Source organism: Gopherus flavomarginatus, chromosome 7 (assembly GCF_025201925.1).
Source record: "Gopherus flavomarginatus isolate rGopFla2 chromosome 7, rGopFla2.mat.asm, whole genome shotgun sequence".
Classification (NCBI taxonomy): domain Eukaryota; kingdom Metazoa; phylum Chordata; order Testudines; family Testudinidae; genus Gopherus; species Gopherus flavomarginatus.
The window spans coordinates 52360126-52379770 of record NC_066623.1 but is presented as its reverse complement, the minus strand read 5'-3'; the positions used below and the strand labels follow the sequence as shown (position 1 = coordinate 52379770).

The following is a 19645-nucleotide window of genomic DNA, read 5'->3' as shown; positions in this document are numbered from 1 at the left end:
CAGAGTCTTGATCCATACACAAACGCATCCACAGCAAGCTTCTCCCTCCCTCTGCTGTCTGGATTGTAGCCAGTTAGCTGTACATCCAGAATAGAACAAACATACTTTGACAAGAATTACTAATCTCTGCAAGGGAGGAGGTGCAGGGGCAGGGAAAAATTGGTATTAGTGTACTAATGCTTTTCCTGAAGCCTTTGGGACGAATGTTTCCCTGTGTGGAGCTCCACTGAAGGAGTTTTCCTTCCCTTAACACAAAGCCTGCAAGCAAGTTCAGTTATGACCCAGGTTTTGATAGGGAACAGACTGTAAACACTGGTTCAGAAACTGATTTGTTGCTGTCTCCATGATGGATCCTAACTGGGAGGAAGCTGGCTATCAGCTGGAGCTGTTTTTCTGAACCTCCAAATATTTCCAATGTATTGCACAGCAGAGTTGGGGATAGCAACACTACTGACTGCTGGAGTGGGTGAAGTCACTAAACATGGTTGATGAGGGGTGAAACACTGTAGAAATGTTTTTGGGGCATTTGCCCTTTTTATAAGCAGTGCAGTCCATTCAAAATTCCTGAGAAACTCCTCTTCCAGTGGAAAATCATCCTTTCCAAAGGTGTGCATGCCCAAATTAAAACAAACAAAAAAAAAACCCAACATGTTCTCTGTGGAGGCAGTGTGTGGGGAGGATGTGTGTGTTCAACAAACATGCCAGTGGGAATGCGTTTCATGTTCCAAAAAAGCACTCTCTCTTCATCCTCTGTGTTTGGGCAGAAGTACCAGGAGCAGCTCTTCTTCCATTATCTGGTATTGGGCAAAAATACTGAGAGCAGAGAATCCAACTCAGCAGGAATAACCATTTCATCACTTGATCACTTTTGACTTACATTTTCCATAGGATTTTGTATTGATCAGAAGTTGCCCCTTTATAACTTAGGTAATTAAAAGCTTCAAATTGCTAAATCTGAAATCCTTTAAAATAGTTGCTTTAGTATTACAAAAATTGTTGAGTTTATTAATTTAATGCCTTCTAAAATGACTGTACCCTGAGTGTTCTAGGTGAAATATCAGTAACTTCCAATATGTTCTCAATTAACTTGAGTATTTATGAACTTTTTATTTTAAGTTTTAATATAGGATTTGGTTTGAAATTGACTCTTCCTTTCTTTTATGCTAAGATTGGTTTTGAAGGGTGAGCAGAAGGTACCAGACTCGATGAGTTTCCATCGAAATGTCGGAAAAGTCAAGCCAGAGCACAAAAGCAAAGGATGGAAAAACAAAATATGCAACACTCAGTCTGTTTAATACTTACAAGGGAAAGTCATTGGAAACACAGAAAACCACAGGTGAGTAAATTGAGTTGACTTATTTTTATGTTCTGTAACTCTGCTAGTAAGTACAATTTATATTTGGTCATGTGGAGTATGTGATCTAAATGCAACAAAATGTCAAATTGTATGTTATAGAAAGCTGCTAGATGGAAAGTATGATGGCAAAGGCTTTAATTGTAATATTACTTATGGTTACTTGTACCATAGTTCTTCAATTTCAGGAGTCAGAGCACTCCTTCCATTCCTATAGTAAGTGGAGTTGTAGCCTTGGGGTATAAATAATACTTTGTAAAAATCTGATTGCATTTTACTGTTGCCTACTTGCAGTCTTTGTAGCAGTGTAATAAAATGGAGACAGCTAAGAGGAAGAAAATGCTATGATGATAGTATATTCACCTTTGTTCAGTATTGTGAGCCTTTTGCTTAAGGGTATTACTAATCTCCACATACAACACAAGCAACCTTTTTTGTTGAATTGGACTTAGTTGATCTAGTTCCTAAAGCAGATATCTTTGATCTCCTGTTTTTTGCTGGATTTTGATTAATTGGTTCTTAATCCCCATTGGTGGAAAAAGATCTGTTTCGCCTTTTTAACTAGTGAGACAAGGAATGGGTACGTTCCATTTCAGGTGCTCTGGCAGAGCTACAGAGCTTGTAGAGTGTCTGTCTGCAATATGCCAGATTAAACCTGTGTAATTACTCTTTCATTAACAGTAAAGTTCATCATACTGTTTCCCTAATATGACACTGAAATTCCCTGAGAGCCTTGAATTTTAGGTCTGAATTGAACCAGGCAAATGTTAGAAGGAATGTTGACTGTTAAAACAGTAACTTAAAAATATAACAATCTTTGAAGACCCTTTTTTAAGTATGTTTAAATAGACATAATTAACTTTGAAAATTTTATCTAATAATGTTGCAATTAATGTGTTCCAAGTAACCTCTGAGATTACTATAATTTGGAAGATGTTATAAGATTTTTTTCAGTTTTTGTACCTTTGAATAGTATACGGTCACTTTCATTGTTTTGGTCTGTTACAATTTCTCTTAGTGATATCCCTTTCATTCCACACCGGGTTGGGCAACCCATCTATGTGTTCTTTCTGAAGTCCTGCAAAAGGATCTTTGCCGGTTTTTAAGTTTTGAAAAATTCCTATAAATTTGGGGCTCATATAATCCATTTTCAGTTTGATCCTGAGGACATCGGAATAAATTAGCTTCAAAACTATGAAAACTATATCAGAACTCTTCTAAGCAAGGAATGTATAACTCCTGCTTGACAGTGATATGTAGATTTCGAGGGACTTGCTTTTTAATCTTGTTTTAATATTGTGGTAAAACAATTTTTTCTTCTACTAAATATGTAGCTTTACATGAACATTGTGAATTTTAAGGAAAAAAGTGAAAATAATGTTTTCTTCTTTTTTGGCATACAGTTGCCACGCGCCATGGATTACAGAGTCTTGGAAAAGTTGCCATTTCACGGAGGATGCCTCCCCCTGCTAACCTCCCTAGTCTCAAAGCAGAGAACAAAGGCAATGATCCTAATGTAATCATTGTGCCTAAAGATGGCACAGGATGGGCTTCTAAACAAGAACAGCATGAGGAAGAAAAGTAAGCTACAACAGAACAACTTACTGATTTCATTCAGTATAACTTGTGAAAGTCCTATCATACTGCAAACACCTTAATGAAGGCCAGAGGAAAAATAGGAAGTTAGTGGCTGTGTTACAGTAAGCCTAAAATGTTGGGATATTATCATAGAGGAAATAATGCCATATTTGTTGACAGGGAGGCTTTCACCACATGAGGCTGGTTGAAATGAATTTAATTATTCTTACACTGGAGACAGTATGCCTACATATATTCCAAATGAAGAGCTATAACTTTTCCCTTTCAGTGCTGTTCACAAATTTAACTATTATGGCTGTTTTTATATCTATATTATAACTGCTAACTACCTCTCCTCTAGTAGTATTTCCTTTAAGTGCTCACCAGGTCTCAAATCATTTAGGGATTCATAGGTTAAAACCAACATGTTTTCAGTCATCTTTTAAAAAAAACAAACAAAAATTAAGCAAAATTCTGCTTCATTTTAGATGTAATTTTGTATCCTATCTAGTTTAATTGCTATCTTCCTGTGCACCAAAATACTGCAAATATAGTATTAAAATCTCATATTTGCAGCTGTTTCTTACATGACATCAAATCTCACATAATTTACTGACCATAGATCTTCATTATTCCGGTATTACTTCTCTCATTGCTTAAAGCGATGAGAGGCAGTGATTAATAAAGTACTTACATTTACCTTGGAGTGATGTCAGCTTAAGTATTTTGATACATGGCTAAACAGTAGCAGATATTGGGTAAACATAATTCAGTTTTATGTCTTACAATTTGCTCAGAAGAGAAGACTTGTAGAGTAAATTACTGTTCATCTCCAGAATGTTGCTTCCATATCAGGATTTTAGGCCATAGCATGACAATAAGTAAACTTCTTTTCATACTGGGTGTTCATTTGTGTTGCAGATTAGGACTTCAGTTCCTATTTCTTCCAGTGCCATAATTATCACAGGCACAAGTGAGCAGAATAAGTTAATACTTCTGACAAAATTGCTCATTCTGTTCTGAGAACAAATCTCTCCTCCATCCATTTCAGACAACCAGAAGTGCCGCAGACACAGCCAAAACCTGTAGTTCCCGCTCCTCCAGAAGTAGCTCCTGTTGCCAAATCATGGGCCAGTACCAAGCCAGGTGGGCAAGGCGATGGTAAGTGAAGTTTAAAGTGGAGGAAACCCAGGCTGGCCCAGTGGTCTAGTATTTGTGCTTGGCACTGCTTTGTGGGAGTTCTGGGCACAATATTCTTTTGGTCCTGTCTCTTGTTTCCTGGGACAGCAGGGGCTGGGAGTGTTGTGGAAACAACTTCCTGGTCTCTAAGGTGAGGGAGTGCCTTGTCACTCAAGTGAATCCCTGAAGCCAACTTAGCAGTAGTGTTATTGATTGGCTACACAGGGAATTGTACAGCTCTCCTTTGCTGATGTTCCTGGGGAAGATGATGGCTGGGGTGCAAGTCCTTGAATATGGCAAGGTTAAGACGGGAAAGAAAATAAAGAAATCCTCAGCCTGTGGCAGGGATGTGTGTAGCTCTTCTCTGGCATGGGAGGGGGAACAGTAAACACCCAGTGGTCAAGCTAATCATGCATATGTTTAGCATAAACCAAAAATCTGGAACCATGAAGTTTAGCAACTGCAGTTCAAACAGCATATCTGCTACAAAATGTTTTTTCCACTTTTTGCTGTATAGCTCTTGCAGTATTTTTTAAAGCCAGAGAGTATTGACTCAAGTAATTTTCCTGGGAAAGAATTAATAGTGGTGTTTTTTTCTTACAATATGAAAGAAATGGTAGATTGTGTCCATGAATGTGAATCTTAAGTTCTTCAGCATTTTCATTACTATTCTAGGATAAAAGTTTGACCTTTTACTATCAATAATTGACCAGAGAAATAACACACTTTTATCAGACAAGAAGTGCACACAATGAATCAGGAAGCAATTTTGTTTACAGCACAGAAAATAAGTCATGGTCCCTTTTATTGGCTTAATTTTGAGACATCTGCTTGTAAGCTTCTTCTGACTGAAAAACAGATTTGGTCGCAGCATTGTGGTGATCTGTCTTTGTCCAAAACATCCTCATAGTGTGAACTTACTCTGAAAGATCAATGGAAATAACTTCTGAGCCTCTGTTATTGTAGGCATAGACCTAGTTTTTGCATGTTTTAATATATGCTTGTGCATAAGGTCTTTGGATGCCGTGTTGTGGGGCAAATATTAGGATCACGTTGGCAGTTCCAGATTGTTGGCATCCGACTGCCCTTCCTAAAGTTTAATATGCATCCATCCTTGAATATAGGCAATCTCTCACTCCAAAACTAGATCTGATACAGTAACGCCTCACTTAGTCATCCCGGTTAACATTTTTTTGTTACATTGCTGATCAATTAGAGAACATGCTCATTTAAAATTCATAGAATCATAGACTTCAAGGCCAGAAGGGACATTATGATCATCTAGTCTGACCTCCTGCACAATGTAAGCCACAGAATCTCACCCACCCACTCCTGTATCAAATCTGTGTCTGAGCCACTGAAGTCCTCAAATCATGGTTTAAAGACTTCAGGGTGCAGATAATCTTCCAGCAAGTGATCCGTGCAATGCTCCCTTATTATGTTGTTTGGCAGCCGCCTGCTTTGTCCACTGCTTGCAGAAAAAGTAGCCCACTGGAGCTAGCTGGTGGGGGCTTGGAACCAGGGTGGACCGGCAGCCTCCCTATCAGCTCCCTGCTCCCCTAAGTTCCTTGTGCTGCAGCTACCCAGCAGGCTATCAGTTGCCTGCAGTTCAGCTGTCCCTCCCCTCACTGCTATGTGCTGCTCCTATCCTCTGTCTTGGAAGGGCTCCCAGGAACCTCCTGCTTGCTGTGCAAGGGAAGTGTGAGGGGGAAGGGGTGCTAATGACAGGGTGTCCCCCTGCTCCTGCCCCCTGCTTACGCCATCTCCATGGGGGGAGGGACAACATGACAGGGCTCAGGAAGGAGGGAGCTTTCTGACAGCAGCAGCTGTCTCAACTTGCTGATCTACTTAAAAAGGCAATGTACTTAGAGTGGGGTCAGTGTACTTAAAGGGGCAATGTGCATGTCTCCCCTCCCTCCATTTGTGCTGCCTTGTAGAGTGTGAGGCTACATTAACAACGTGTTAAACCTTGAGGGCTCAGCCGAGTGCTAGTTCATCATTTAGTCAGTGAGGCATTCCCTGGGAAATATTACACCCTCTGACTTCACCATCTCAACCAAGCTTCACAATCATCATTGCTGTGTATAGTATTAAATTGTTTAAAACATATAGTGTACACCCACCCACACACACAAACATATAATAGCGAGAGAGGGAGTGTCTTTTGTCTGGTGAAAAAAAGTCCTTGGACCTAGCTCCCCCCACCCACACACATTAATTCTTATGGGGAAACTGGATTCGCTTAACATGGTTTTGCTTAGTCATATTTTTCAGGAACATAAATACAACGTTAAACAAGGAGTTACTGTAATTTGTCTTGCGTGAGTGTCCTGTGAGTGGGATAAGATCTGACTCATACTGGGGTACACATCACCCTTCGGCAGTAAAACCTTCTTCTTTGAGGTGTCACAGGAATTAGACTATGCTTGGTGACTTTGAGATGCATACAGATGATGTCTGTTTGAATTTAGTTAATGATTTTATGGCTGTCTTGAGAACTAAACCAGATGGTTGTCTCATCTCATGCATCTAGTCACGATATGGTGTTTGGACAGGAAGTTGATATTTTGGGGAATTGGGAAATTATACTTTTTGTCTTGGATTGATTCCAGCATCCTTCCGTTTGAGATTGCAGATGAACCTGCCATACAAGTTATAAAAACTTATATTTCCGGCCTGTTCTTGGTTGATGGAACTTGTGCATTTCTAGCTGTCTCTTGGGGAGAATAAAATTCAGCTGACTGATCCTTCATGATATAATAGGATTTTTTCTTATCTGTTGATAAGTGTTCTTTAAAGTCCCTCTCCGCAGCTCTATTCTTGTCTCTCGCTATGTTTTATGCGTATAATGTGAAAAATTAAGAAGGAAAGACTTCTAGAGCTCAGAAGCTTTGTGCAGTGCCTGGCCAGTTGCAGTATATCTTTAGATCTTGTTGTGTAGGAGATAAAGAAAAATGTAGTTGTCTCAACACCATCTTTAAAGTCTCTAACAGCTGAAATGTTCACTAGCTGACAGTGGTTATTTCAGGTTGACTCCGCTTGCTTAGATTGTCAAGTTTATCACTAAGGAAACTGTTACTTTGCAGACAGAATCACTTGATTCAGACTTTATGGTCACACATCAGGCAATATTGTGAAGATGCATGAACATTCCCCCCACCACCAATCCTGCTTATTGTAAGACATCCTGGAAAAGTTGCTTTTGCCTCATAGGAGCAGCTGTATGAAGTGACTTCTACTGCCTGCCACTTGCTGTTAGCAGTAGGAAATGTCTTCTCGGTAGTAGCAGGACTTCTGGAGACCCCAATCTGCTGATCCCCATGATGATTTTTTTTAAGTTTTATATTCATCTTGGCAAAGCGAGGATTGGTTATACCAGAGCTTTCAAGATCCCCAGACGGTTAGTCATGAGGGAAAATGTTGGGTGTTTGCCCTCTTTTCTTCTTTGTATAAAGAAGGCATGAAAGATTCTTTTCAGAACTTTGGTTTGTGCTTCATTCTTACCTTAAAAGCAGCAAAGAGTCCTGTGGCACCTTATAGACTAACAGACGTATTGGAACATGAGCCTTCGTGGATGAATACCCACTTCGTCGGATGCATGAGACAAAGTGGGTATTCACCCACGAAGGTTCATGTTCCAATACGTCTGTTAGTCTATAAGGTGCCACAGGACTCTGTTGCTTTTACAGATCCAGACTAACACGGCTACCCCTCTGATTGTTACCTTACAACTTCAAGAATATAGTCTTATCTTCCCATCAGAACAAAAAAGGGCTCCTTGGAGGACCACAGAATGATTGCAAGCTTTCTTTACCTTCAGCTGGAGGGTTGGAGATTTGGAAACATTCAAAGATCTGTCCTAACTAGTTATAGAATAGTCTGAGTTGGCAGTTTTGATAAAGAAAAAGGTTTAAACAGTTTGACTAAAAATCACTTCCGTTCTCAATCAAACTTCATTTCCTTGGCATTTGGAATGTTACAGTCCTCCTAATCTGCAGTTCATATCATCTTATAAATAACCAAGAAAGATTATTTTAATTTTAAATTTTTGTTTTAAGTAAAAACTATGGCTTCTTTACATATCATAAAAAAGCAAACAATGGCACAAACACTTTTCCCCCCTTTTGCAGTTAATTTTAAGCTAGCCTCCCTCCTCAATTTTACTGAACTATTTTCTTGACGAAGCTAGTTGGAAAGTACCTAACATCCTTAAAATTGCCCTTCTGAAGGTTTAGTGTTACCATACTAATTTTTGGTAGAGTTCTTCCAAGAGGATCTGAAGCTTTAAAGTTTATTGTGATCACTGTTTAAGAAACAACCTGTGGTTGAGTTATTAACATGCTACCTTAAACTAAGCCAAAAGTAGTGTTTGCGTACTCCAGAAGTAGCTAATTCAAGAAGCTGGCATTCATGGTATTGAGAAATTGCTTATCCATGCTGTCCCCATATGACGTACCAGTTAATAATTTTAGGTAGTTCAAATGATACATTATTGCTATTCTAGCACATTTTGTGTCCTCTTATCTTGATCCATCTAACAATATGTACAACAAGAAAGTAAATTGGCTCAGTGGATTTAACTACTCTTGGTATTCAGTAGTGAATATGGAATTTCACATTGTTTTAAACTTGGATGAAATACACAGCTTTGTTTTATTTGAAAAATAGTATAGCTTTTTAAAGTAAAACTTTATAGTTGGCAAGTTATAGGGTCCTGTTTTCTAAACTATATTTACTGGAACTTGTAACACTGTTTTGTTGTAATTATCTAGGTCCAAGTGTCCCAGTAAACAGTTATTTTCAGCAAGAGTTTCCCAGTCTGCAGGCAGCTGGGGATCAGGAAAAGTCAGGAAAAGAGAAAGATGCACCTGAAGAACCCTATGGACCTGGACCCAGTTTACGGCCACAAAGTAGGTATACCTTAAGTCTTGTGAAGATGCATGCCAAATTTTCATTTGTGTAGCGGTGCGAGACTGACTCCTGTTGGTTGTGCTGGGAAGGGTGCCTTTTACTAGCAGGGTGTCATTCGCTGTTACTTCCACTTCTTCCACTGTCTCCACCATCTGGACCTGGGTTGCTCCCGGACCGCAGTATCCTCTTCGGGACACAGCCCTCAGTCTTCCTCCTTTCTGGGGGCAGGCAGTTCTCAGTCCTTCCACTTGCCTCAGTAGCCAACTGCAGTCTCTAGTCTAGCCCTGGCTTCAGGGGCAAACTGCAGTCTGGATTTAGGCCACTTTCCTCATTGGCAAGTAGGTGTAAAGGGGGGCAGGGACCCAGGCCTGCCCGCTACTCTGGGTCCTGGCCCAAGGACCCTATAGCTGGCAACCACTTACTGCCCTCCTCCTATTCCCACTGCCTACTTTCCCTGGGCCACTTTCCCTGTAGTCCTGGCACCTTCCCTGCCCTTGCTTCAGGGCCTCAGTCTGGCCATGGTCAGCTAAGAGCTCCCCTATTGCTCCGGTACCCTGCCCATCACTGCATGCTCCTCAGCAGACAGTCCTTGCCCTCCAGGAAGAGACTGCCTTTGCTCTACTGAGCAGCCTTTTATATATGGGCTGCTCCAGCAAGCCTTCTCTTGATTGGCTCTTCCAGTGAACCCTTTCCTGATTGGTGGGGTTCTGCGCAGCTTCTCCAAGGCTGCCTTAACCCTTCCTCCTGGTGTGGGGCAACTGCCCCACCACAATTCGGTATAGAGTTTTACTAGGGATTTCTGGTGTGACTATGAAATAATGGAATGTTGTCATTTAGAAGTTCAAACACTCAACAGAAAATTGACAAACGTGAACGGTCCTAAGTTGTACATTACATACACTTGCAGATTTGTATAAGCATATTCTTCCAGATTACCTTTTCATACCTGTCTGCCTCAGTATATTGTCAGCTTTTGTGTTTACTCATTTTCCTTTTCTTTGAATCTACAACCTTGTTTGTCTTATTTCAGTATCAGTGTTTACCTTTTACTGAGAGGTTACTCTGGGGAAATTTTCACACTTTCACTTCTGTTCCAGCACAATGTCTATATATAGAAATAAGAGACATTAATATTTCCCTTATTCCTAGGCTATGGTTCCCTTCACAGGTTCCCAAACTGTGGTCAACTCTCCACTCATGGTCCAAAAAGTACTTGCTAGTCACATTCAAATGGTGCTGGCACCTTCTTATTTCTAGTTGCTAAATGTCATGACAAATAAAAATACTTTGCTAATATTATTCACCATATGAGCAGTTCGTGGAGTTGCCAAAGGTGGCTGGTTACATAAGCACAAATGGGAGGAAGTGTGGTATGCAGAACTGTGAATGAGAGGAGAGTTGGTCTACAAGATACTTTCTGATAAGATTTGGGCCGTACTTTGAAAGTTTGAGACACTCTAAGACTTTAACAAGCTGAACCTCTTTCAGCTGCCGAGAGCTAGATGTGGCCAGAGCAAATCAAGGCCACATAGCACCTACAGGTGGTTGGTTTCACACACTACTTCTGAGATAAGAGAGCTGTGTAGCCGCTGGGGCCTGGGAGTCGGGAACCACACTTTTGATTCCAGCAATACTGTTCCTTATAGGAAAACAAAATGACTATTTCTTCTCCACCTAAAATTTATCATCCTTGTCCCAATCAAATGATCATGGGAAGTATTTTCTTTACTGTAGCTGCAACCTGTGCAGATGGCAGTGCCTTGTCTACACTACAGTCTTAAGTTGACCTGTGTTAGGTGGTCTTACAGCCACCGCAGTAATTATTGTGGTGGCTGATGGCCACACTACGCTCCTCCTGTTAGTGGTGTGCGTCCCTCACCAGAGTGCTTCCACTGACTGAAGAGCCAGGGCCAGCTCCCCCTCCCACCCGGGCTTCTCACCTCTGGTGGCTAGATGCACGCCCTGAGTCCGTCAACAGGCATACTCCCAGCAGGGAGCCTCAGTGAAGCTGGCCTGCAAGCAGGGTGTCAGAAGCCTTGATGCAGCCGAACTCCCAGGGGGAGTCCAGCCGGCACCCCAAGCCAGGAGCCTGGGTAGCAGGCCAGCTTGGAGCGGAGACCTAGCAGCAGCCTGGCTGGGGAGTTAGACTTTATTGTCAATTTCACAGCTTAAGCATAGCCTCACAGCTGGTGTAAGGAATGCAGTGTCTACACAGAATGCATCGTTCTAACTACACCAGCATAAGCCCTATGCTTCTCATGGAGGTGGAGCCATTATGTTGGTGTAGTAGGGCACTTAAATTGGAGGGACAAGGCTGTAGGGTGTACACTGATATAATTAGATCGGTGTAAAGCAGATTAGATTGACCTAAATGTAGCGTAAACAAGACCTGAGGCAGGTAGTAGTCAGAAAAAGGGATTTGGGCTTCCATGGCTCCTTTAAACCATTCTCCCCCTTCCCTTAGCATTCACATCTCCATTTTCCTGCCTGTCTTCTATACACCCACCACTGGTACCTCTGACTGAAGCAGTGTATTTGATCTGAATCTAAGCTGGTTTGCAGGTGAAGAATAAACCAGCAAGGAGTGGGAGAAAGTAGGAAAATTTGCCTTGCTTGTCTAATGTTCCAGTCTCAATTTCAACTGCATAGTCGTCATGGATTTTTTGCTAGATCTCCATGCTCCTTTGAGGACAGCTCTTATAGCTAGAGCTTCCTGTCTACTCCTTTGTATAACAGATGGTGGAATCTGTCTAGGAGCTTCTAGATACTTGGATTCTGCCTAGAAAACTGAAGAAACTCTACATACAGCATTCTGCGTTCCATGGCTTTTGAGCTGTGCCACTCAAAAGTGGATTACTCCATGGCTTCCACTTGACATTGTCTCTTCAGGGACCTGTTGCTGCAGCAGTCTACTTAATCTACACTGAGATCTTGGGGGAAAAATAATTTTATATCAGTACCAGCACAGATACCCCTCCTAAGTCATCCCATAACCTATGGAGCGTAGAGCAGGCTAGCCAGTTTAAATTTCATCGCTGGAAGTTCTCAGAGAAGAGTAATCTGGAGATGGGCTGAAGAGGAGGAGGAATGGGAGCCAACAGCCCTTTATCTGCAGTGGCTGCCACCTGCCTGAATGACAGACTACAAGGCATGTTCATCATTTGCACTGGTGTTGCTACATCACAGAAAACAATTGGATAAGAAGTGTCATTTACTTTGTTACAAATCAGAAGCATATTTAAAGTTGTGCTTGTCTTTCTCCTGTACTGGTTCCTTCCATGCAGATGTTGCTAGTTGGAGAGAAGGTGGAGTTAAGAATCTCAACACCCCAAATTCTCCAACTGATCAAGAAGTTAAGCCTCTTGGCCAAGAAGATGGTAGTGCAACAGGACCAGCAGAACAGAATGATGTCCCCAAGGCAGCAGAAAAAAGGGATATTCGGGTAGCACAGCCACCTCAGCCCAAGCTGAATGGTCAGCAACAACCTGCTGTCTCTTCCCAGTACAAAGCAATGATGCCACCCTATGTAAGTAACTTCTGTATCTTATATAAGTATCAGTGTGAGTAGTTGAATCAAAAGAATACTAGTATTAGATGGTTAACCTGAAACATCTTATTCCTTCTTTGGAGCACTTATTGGCTTGGTTTCTAAATGGTGCACAAATCAAGAAAAACAATGTTAACTCTTGTTTTGTTTTGTTCTTTGTACAGAGGTGTTTGGGACTGTGTGGGTTTTTCTTCCTCTTCTCTTCCCATTAAGGTGGTTTATAGGTGCGTTCCTAGGGGAAAACTTGCACACCTCCTTTTCCAAGAGCAAGTTCTATTGCCATATTAAAGCCAGTCCCAGCCTTCTGGCAGGAGGTTACTTGGTTTGTAATTTAATCTCATACTGCCTGATCTTCCTATTAGACCACATCTTTCCTATGGAAAGAGAATTTGGTGTGCAGCCACAGCTGATAGCCACTGACAAGCATTAATGTATATGAAGCCCTGTCATGGCTCCATCTGTCTTGAGTTTCAACATGTCATGCAGGGCAACTACCTGCCTTTAAGTGAGGGAATTGTAATTTGAGCTCAACCCACTATTTAATGTGAACAGTCTCCTTGGATTGTAAGACACAATCTCTTTCTTTCATAAGGGCTTCTGTAGTAGTGGCATTGGCAGTTCTAATGAAGCTATATTTTTAAATCAGTTTTTCCTATATCTAAAAGCAAGTTTGGTAATTTTTGGCTTCCTTTCCTAGATGTTTAATCAATATCCTAGAATGGCATATCCTGCAATGCAGGGTCCCAGCAGGTTCCCTACTTCATCTGAGGCTAGCAGGTAATAACTTTCATAAATACTAGAATTGCATGAGTAGTGACCAAATATATGTCACTATGTAAAACCATGGTGTGCCCACTCCTTGAATAGTGTGTCCAGTTCTGATCAGTCCATCTCAGAAAGGATATAGTGGATCTGGAAAAGATTCAGAGAAGAGCATTGAAGATGATCAGGAGTTTAGAATGGCTTCTGTACGAGCAGAAACTAAAAAGATTAGGGTTGTTCAGCTAAGAAAAGACACAACTGTGGGGAAATATGAGAGAGATCTATAAAATCATGAATGATGTGGAAAAAGTGAATCGAGAAGTATTGTTTACCCTTTCCCACAATATATCTGTTAGCCAAGATGGTCAGGGATGCAACCCTAAAGCTCTGAGTGCCAGAAGCGAGGAGGGGGAAGATGGGATGAATGCTTCCAACTGACCTATTCTGTATACTCCCTCTGAATCTCTGGTACTGGCCATTGTTGGACACCATATACTGGGCTAGATGGACCATTAATCTGACCCAGAAGGGCAGCTCTTTGTTTTGTGTGATAAAAGTAGGGCTACATATTCAATCTGGGGTGGGCAAACTATGACCTGTGAGCCACATTCGGCCTGCCAGCTGTTTTTATCCAGCGCTCGAGTTCCCACTGTGGAGCGGGGTCTGGGGCTTGCCCCACTCCACCCAGAGAGCAGGGTTGGGGGCTGCTCCATGCAGCTCCCAGAAGCAGCAGCATGGCCCCCCTCCAGTTCCTACACACAGGGGCAGCCAGGGGGCTCTGCTCTACAAACTGTCCTTGCCCCAAGCGCTGCACCCACAGCTCCCATGGGTCGGGAATCACGGCCAATGGGAGCTGCAGGAGCAGTGCCTGTGGACAGGACATCATGCAGAGCTGCCTGGCCGCACCTCCACATAGGAGCCAGAGAAGAGACATGCCGCTGCTTCCGCAGGCCGCTTGAGGTAAGCACCACTCGGAGCCTGTACCCCTGAGCCTCCCCCCAACACTCTGCCCCAGCCATGACCCCCCTCCCGCCTTCTGAACCCCTTGATCCCAGCCCAGAGCACCTTCCTACACCCCAAAATCATCCCGAAGCCCCCTCCTGCACCCTGAACTCTTCATTTCTGACGCCACCCCAGAACCTGCACTCCAAACAGAGCCCACAACCCCTTCCGCACCCCAGTCCCAATTTTGTGAGCATTCATGGCCCGCTATATAATTTCTATTCCCAGATATGGCCCTTGGTCCAAAAAGTTTACCCACCTCTGTTCTAGCATATATAAATTGTATAATATATAAAAACTATCAATATAAACTTCATTCTCCCCTTCCAAGAGATGAAAAAATCACTGAATAACAGTTTCAATCTCGAGAACCCTTTTTTTCAGTATTTACTGACCATGTAATGGTGCTTTGTGTGAGATGCACAAATAAGGGAGACGGGGGTCCTTTCACTCAGTTTTCTTCGTTATAATGCTACTTGATTTAGAAATATTCCTCCTTCCTTTTTCTTTAGACGTTCACAAATAATAAAAACTGATTGTTTCATCAGTAATTATACGTAAAATAATACAGAATGTGCTAAACATGGCTAAGTAGTATAAACTTTGTCCCTCCGCTAATAAGGGAAAAGCAGTAATGTATACGTAAAATAGCCTATTGCTTTAGTCTCCAACTATAAATTAGCCTTTTGTATCGTGCTTTTAAAGATCTTAGTTACTATCATGGGAAGAGTAGATATTGCTATATAAACTGATTTATTTTGTTTGCATTCTTCCTTTGTTCTAGAGGCCCGCGGGGAAGAGGGCCCTCTTGGTGCTCAGAACCTGTCGAGCGTCCGTCCATCCTTAGTGCTAGTGAACTCAAGGAACTTGATAAATTTGATAATCTGGATGCTGAGGCTGATGAAGGCTGGGCTGGTGAGAACATCAAACCTATGAAGACTTGCTCTTTGCATGCTGAATGCTTTTAATATATTAATCTGAATTTTTGCTCCTATGATAGGTGCTCAGAGTGAGGTAGATTACACCGAGCAGTTGAACTTCAGTGATGATGATGAGCAAGGAAGTAATCAGAAAGATAAAAGGGAAAGCAGGTAATTTGGTGCTCCAAGCCTTCTGAGCTGCCACACTTGTAGATGGAAAAACTTCTTTGGGAAAGTTCAGTGGAGCATCAGTGCTGACAACTTAGTTTCTCAAATGATGAATTGATTGGGGTCTCCTGGCATTAATGTAACGCAAAACAATCAGTTTTGAGTGAGATGCTATATGTATGTGTAGTAAAAGGACAGTTCTTGCCCTGTAGGGCTTGCAGTCTAAAAAGCTATGGCAGAAAGTGGGAGAAAAGAAGTATTACTGAAAGTACTCAAAACAGACCCTCAGTTTGATTTCTCTTTTTTATATGCAGTGATGAACAAATGCCTTCAAAAGACTCTGAGAGCCCTGATGGACAGAGAGAAGCAGAAGAACGGTCTAGCAGTAAATCCTGTACCCAGGCTCCTCCACAGTCACCAGGAGCCAGAGGTCCCTATGGCAAAAGCACTCAGTTTGACCAGGTTTGTTGTTTGTTTTTATTTTCTCTTACCTGTGCCTTGAGAATCCTTTCTGTGGATTCTTCCCCATTCTTCCTCCCTAGACACTTTGAAAGTCTCAAGTGATTGCCATTAAAACATATGCTTTTACCAAAGTTACCACAGCGTGCTATGAAGTCACTTTTACTTACTGTGTGTGTTTTATCCTTATTGTAACTACCCAGTGGCAGCCACTGTGATGTGATATATCTCTCTACCTGAGCAGGTCTGCTTTGTGTCCTCCAAAAATTGTCAACTCTGTAACTGAAACAGCAAGTGCAATCTGCAACATGCTTCCTTTTTCCAAAACTTCAGGAGTAAGTTTTGTTTTTCCCTGAATAGTCAATTCAAGCTTTTTTGTGGATATCAAAAACGTCATTTTAGTTCTTCTCACTGCACTCTTTGTCAAAATTTTGTAACTTTCTTTGAGCCTGTTACAGCTTGCTGCTAGATTGGGCCAGGGGGAGAAAAGAACTTTTTGCTCAGCTTGCTTCTAAATAGAGCTCTTTCACGCAACTTGTCTTGGACACACACGCACGCATACTGTAGAAACTCAACACTTCAGGGTTTCTATTTTTTACTTGACCCCATAGCACAGATTGGTCTGCAAGTGCATAATAATGTAAGTTCTGCCCAGGTCCCAACTGGAGATGTACTCTTTAGTGTTGTTTTTCAGGGAAGTAACGTTCTGGCTTTGTCTGAGAATTTCACTGAAAAGGTAAACTTTTTTCCCCCCTCCTTTCACCAGTTACAATGAAGACAAGGAAGGCTGAAATGTGCATCAAAGAAACCTTACTTAGTCCAAGTTTTACTTTAAATATATTTAATTTTAAAAGGGGGGTGGCACATAAAATCTTCCAGGAATTGTCACTTATCTGAATGATAGAAAACAGTGGGATTTTTTTCAGCATTAAATCCAAATTCTGTTCCTTGGATATATGACTGTTACTTAGCCCTTGAACATAAAAGTGAAAACTACTTTGTTGCCCTTCTATATTTGTATCTAAACTGAACGCAGATGGTCCATGTTGACATGGTTAAAGGCCACAGGAAACCAGTCTCTATTTAGAGGATCTGCAAGACTGACCATACATTCCATCAAGCTAGTTACTCCAACACTGTTTTCTTTGTTCAATAGGAGCGGGGTCTGACACCAGCACAGTCTTCTGTACATGAGAGGGGCAGTTCTGCACTTCATCCAAAATCTATTCCAACACAGGTAGGAGAAGACAGAAGATCAGATTTACATTGGAGAATCTTGATTCTCAGTGTCAAGTGCTTAACTGTATCAGAGAGAATTTGAGGGGAGGGTGGGGATGAACAGACTGTATGCTCCACCTGTAAGGAAGGAAGTTTATAATGGTATTGGGCATTTTGTGTGATGATCAACAAGAATGATGCAGAATTTATTATTTCTGTTAGAGTAGCTTGTAGTTGCCAATAAATGAAAATTGTTGCTAGACACTCTACAAAGTAAAGTAATAGACAGTCCCTGCCCTAAAGATCTTAGTTTAAATAAACAAGACAAAAGCTCAGGGAAAGGGTTGTAACACAAAAATAGAGGGAACAGAGTGGTGGCTTGCAAATGTTGTATGTTTCATGATAGTTAGTTTTTACACATGAGTTAGGGGGGATTAATTCAGTGGGTGAAGCTTTATGTGGAGACTAGCTCAATGGAATACCAAGGGGAAGGAGAAGAGTCTCAAAGTAGGAGTGGAGTGCAGCTGAGGTGAAGATATTGAGAGGAAAAAAGGCATGAAGGGTTTAGAGCAAACAGTCAGCACAGAGGAAAGAATGTCCAGTGTGTAAACTGTAGAATGCAGTCTGGCAGCATCAGTGTCTAAGAATCCCTGCTGAGGATGCTTCAGTGTCTGCTCCTGCTGGCTTAAGTTTCTCTGGCTCCTGCCTAGAATTTTTTCCCCAGTGGTGCTTTGTGGATCTTGCATACTCCCAAAGGGGATTTCAGAGACAGCCTTTTGCACAGTTTTACATCTGGCTGTTGCTGCGAGAGAAGGCCAGGCCCAATCTTTATCTCCCTTTCTTTCTATTCAGATGTGTACACCTTCATTTATTTTCAGCTGAAATAAAATCACTGGTGATCCCCATTAAGTTTTGTAGTACAGTGCTTGTTAGGTTACCTGAAATCCAGTTTTTTCAACACCCCCATTGTGGCTTACACACCCACATTTTTTTGTTAAAAATAAATTACCATGAGTAAAAATTTGTGAAAGCGGGTATCAGAATAAATTAAATGCACCAGCTGAAACTTTTAAGGTAATAATTCTCAACTTTTCTCTAGAATCATAGAATATTAGAGTTGGGAGGGACCTCAGGAGGTCAGCTAGTCCAACCCCCTGCTCAAAGCAAGACCAATCCCCAGACAGAACTTTACCCCAGTTCCCTATATGGCCTCCTCAATGATTGAACTCACAACCCTGGGTTTCGTCATGGGTCCCAGAATCTAATAACTCCTGAGATTCTTGAGGGAACTTCTGATAGTGGTAAAATTCTTTTCCTGTCTTTTTCATCCACACCCTCTTCCCAGCTGCTAGGAGTGGTGGAACAGCTCCATGTCTCCAATTCTTGCTGTAGGAGTGAGTGGAGGTTCAGGGATTCTCAGACATTACTTCCTGCTCTTCCTGATTTCACAAGTAGCAGTCACTGCTCTCAGAGGGTTGCAAGGTTATTACACGGGGCGGGTCACGAGCTGTCGGTCTCCACTCTAAGCCCTGCTTTGCCTCCAGCATTTATAATGGTGTTAAATATATTAGGTGTTTTTAATTTATAAGGAGGGTCGCATTCAGAGACTTGCTATGTGAAAGAGGTCACTAGTACAAAAGTTTGAAAACCACTACCCTAAAAGCAGAAAAAACAAGAGCACCAGTCAGTAGACTTGAATTACAGCAGGAAATTAGGACCAGGTTTATGCCCCACAAACCTGCTAGCAACTCATGGGTTGGATTCTTCTGTTTTGAAGGTGCCAACCAAATACTGATTACTACATATTGTTATATATAGAAAGGTGATTTGAATACTAAAGGTTTGCTTGATATGTGCTACATTACTTATATTAATGTTACAGCATCCACCTCCAGATCGCCAGACAGGACCTGGAAGACAGGGCCTCTTACCTCCTAAACTGGCACCAGATGAAGATGAAATTTGGAAGCAGAGACGAAGACAGCAAGCAGAAATTTCAGCAGCAGTGGAGAGAGCCCGTAAGCGGCGAGAGGAGGAGGAGCGAAGAATGGAAGAACAAAGAAAAGCAGCTTGTGCTGAGAAGCTAAAACGGTTAAATGAGAAATTTGGCTGCGTGACCAAACCATCCCGGGAGGACCCTCTGAAGGAGAGGGAAAGGGAGAGGGAAAGGGAGAGGGAGAGGGAGAAGGAGAGGGAAAGGGAGAGGGAGAGGGAAAAAGAAAAGGAGAGGGAGCAGGAGAAGGAGAGAGAAGAGAGAGAAAAGGAGGAGAAAGCAAAGGAACAGGAGAAGGAGAGAGAAGAGAGAGAAAAGGAGGAGAAAGCAAAGGAACAAGAGAAGGAGAAAGAAGAGAGAGAAAAGGACGAGAAAGAGAAAACAGAAGAGAAATTAGAGCTTGAGAAGCCTGAGCCTCAAGAACCAGTGCTAGCACCTGTAATAGTAGAAAAACAAGAAGAAAGTGAAAATAGCAGTAATAAGGAAGAGAAAGGTTTGTATGAATTGTTATAAGCTGCCCTTTTTTAAAAATAAGGAACCACTGGGATTAATAC

General features: G+C 41.8%; 1 protein-coding gene across 12 annotated transcripts in view; it reads left to right on the top strand.

Annotated features, from left to right (window-relative positions):
* Positions 1–19645, top strand: part of PRRC2C (proline rich coiled-coil 2C) — a 139634-nt gene that overhangs the window by 33014 nt on the left and 86975 nt on the right. For 11 of the 12 annotated variants that reach the window (XM_050962957.1, XM_050962959.1, XM_050962949.1 and 8 more), the window contains exons 2-12: positions 1169–1336; positions 2758–2935; positions 3984–4093; positions 8884–9021; positions 12307–12548; positions 13267–13346; positions 15118–15248; positions 15334–15424; positions 15736–15883; positions 17037–17117; positions 18981–19584. In XM_050962957.1, coding sequence (XP_050818914.1) covers positions 1222–1336; positions 2758–2935; positions 3984–4093; positions 8884–9021; positions 12307–12548; positions 13267–13346; positions 15118–15248; positions 15334–15424; positions 15736–15883; positions 17037–17117; positions 18981–19584 — 1918 coding nt within the window. In that variant the 5' untranslated portion in view covers positions 1169–1221. The remainder of the gene's footprint in view (positions 1–1168; positions 1337–2757; positions 2936–3983; positions 4094–8883; positions 9022–12306; positions 12549–13266; positions 13347–15117; positions 15249–15333; positions 15425–15735; positions 15884–17036; positions 17118–18980; positions 19585–19645) is intronic. The other variant, XM_050962951.1, reaches the window with a different exon arrangement.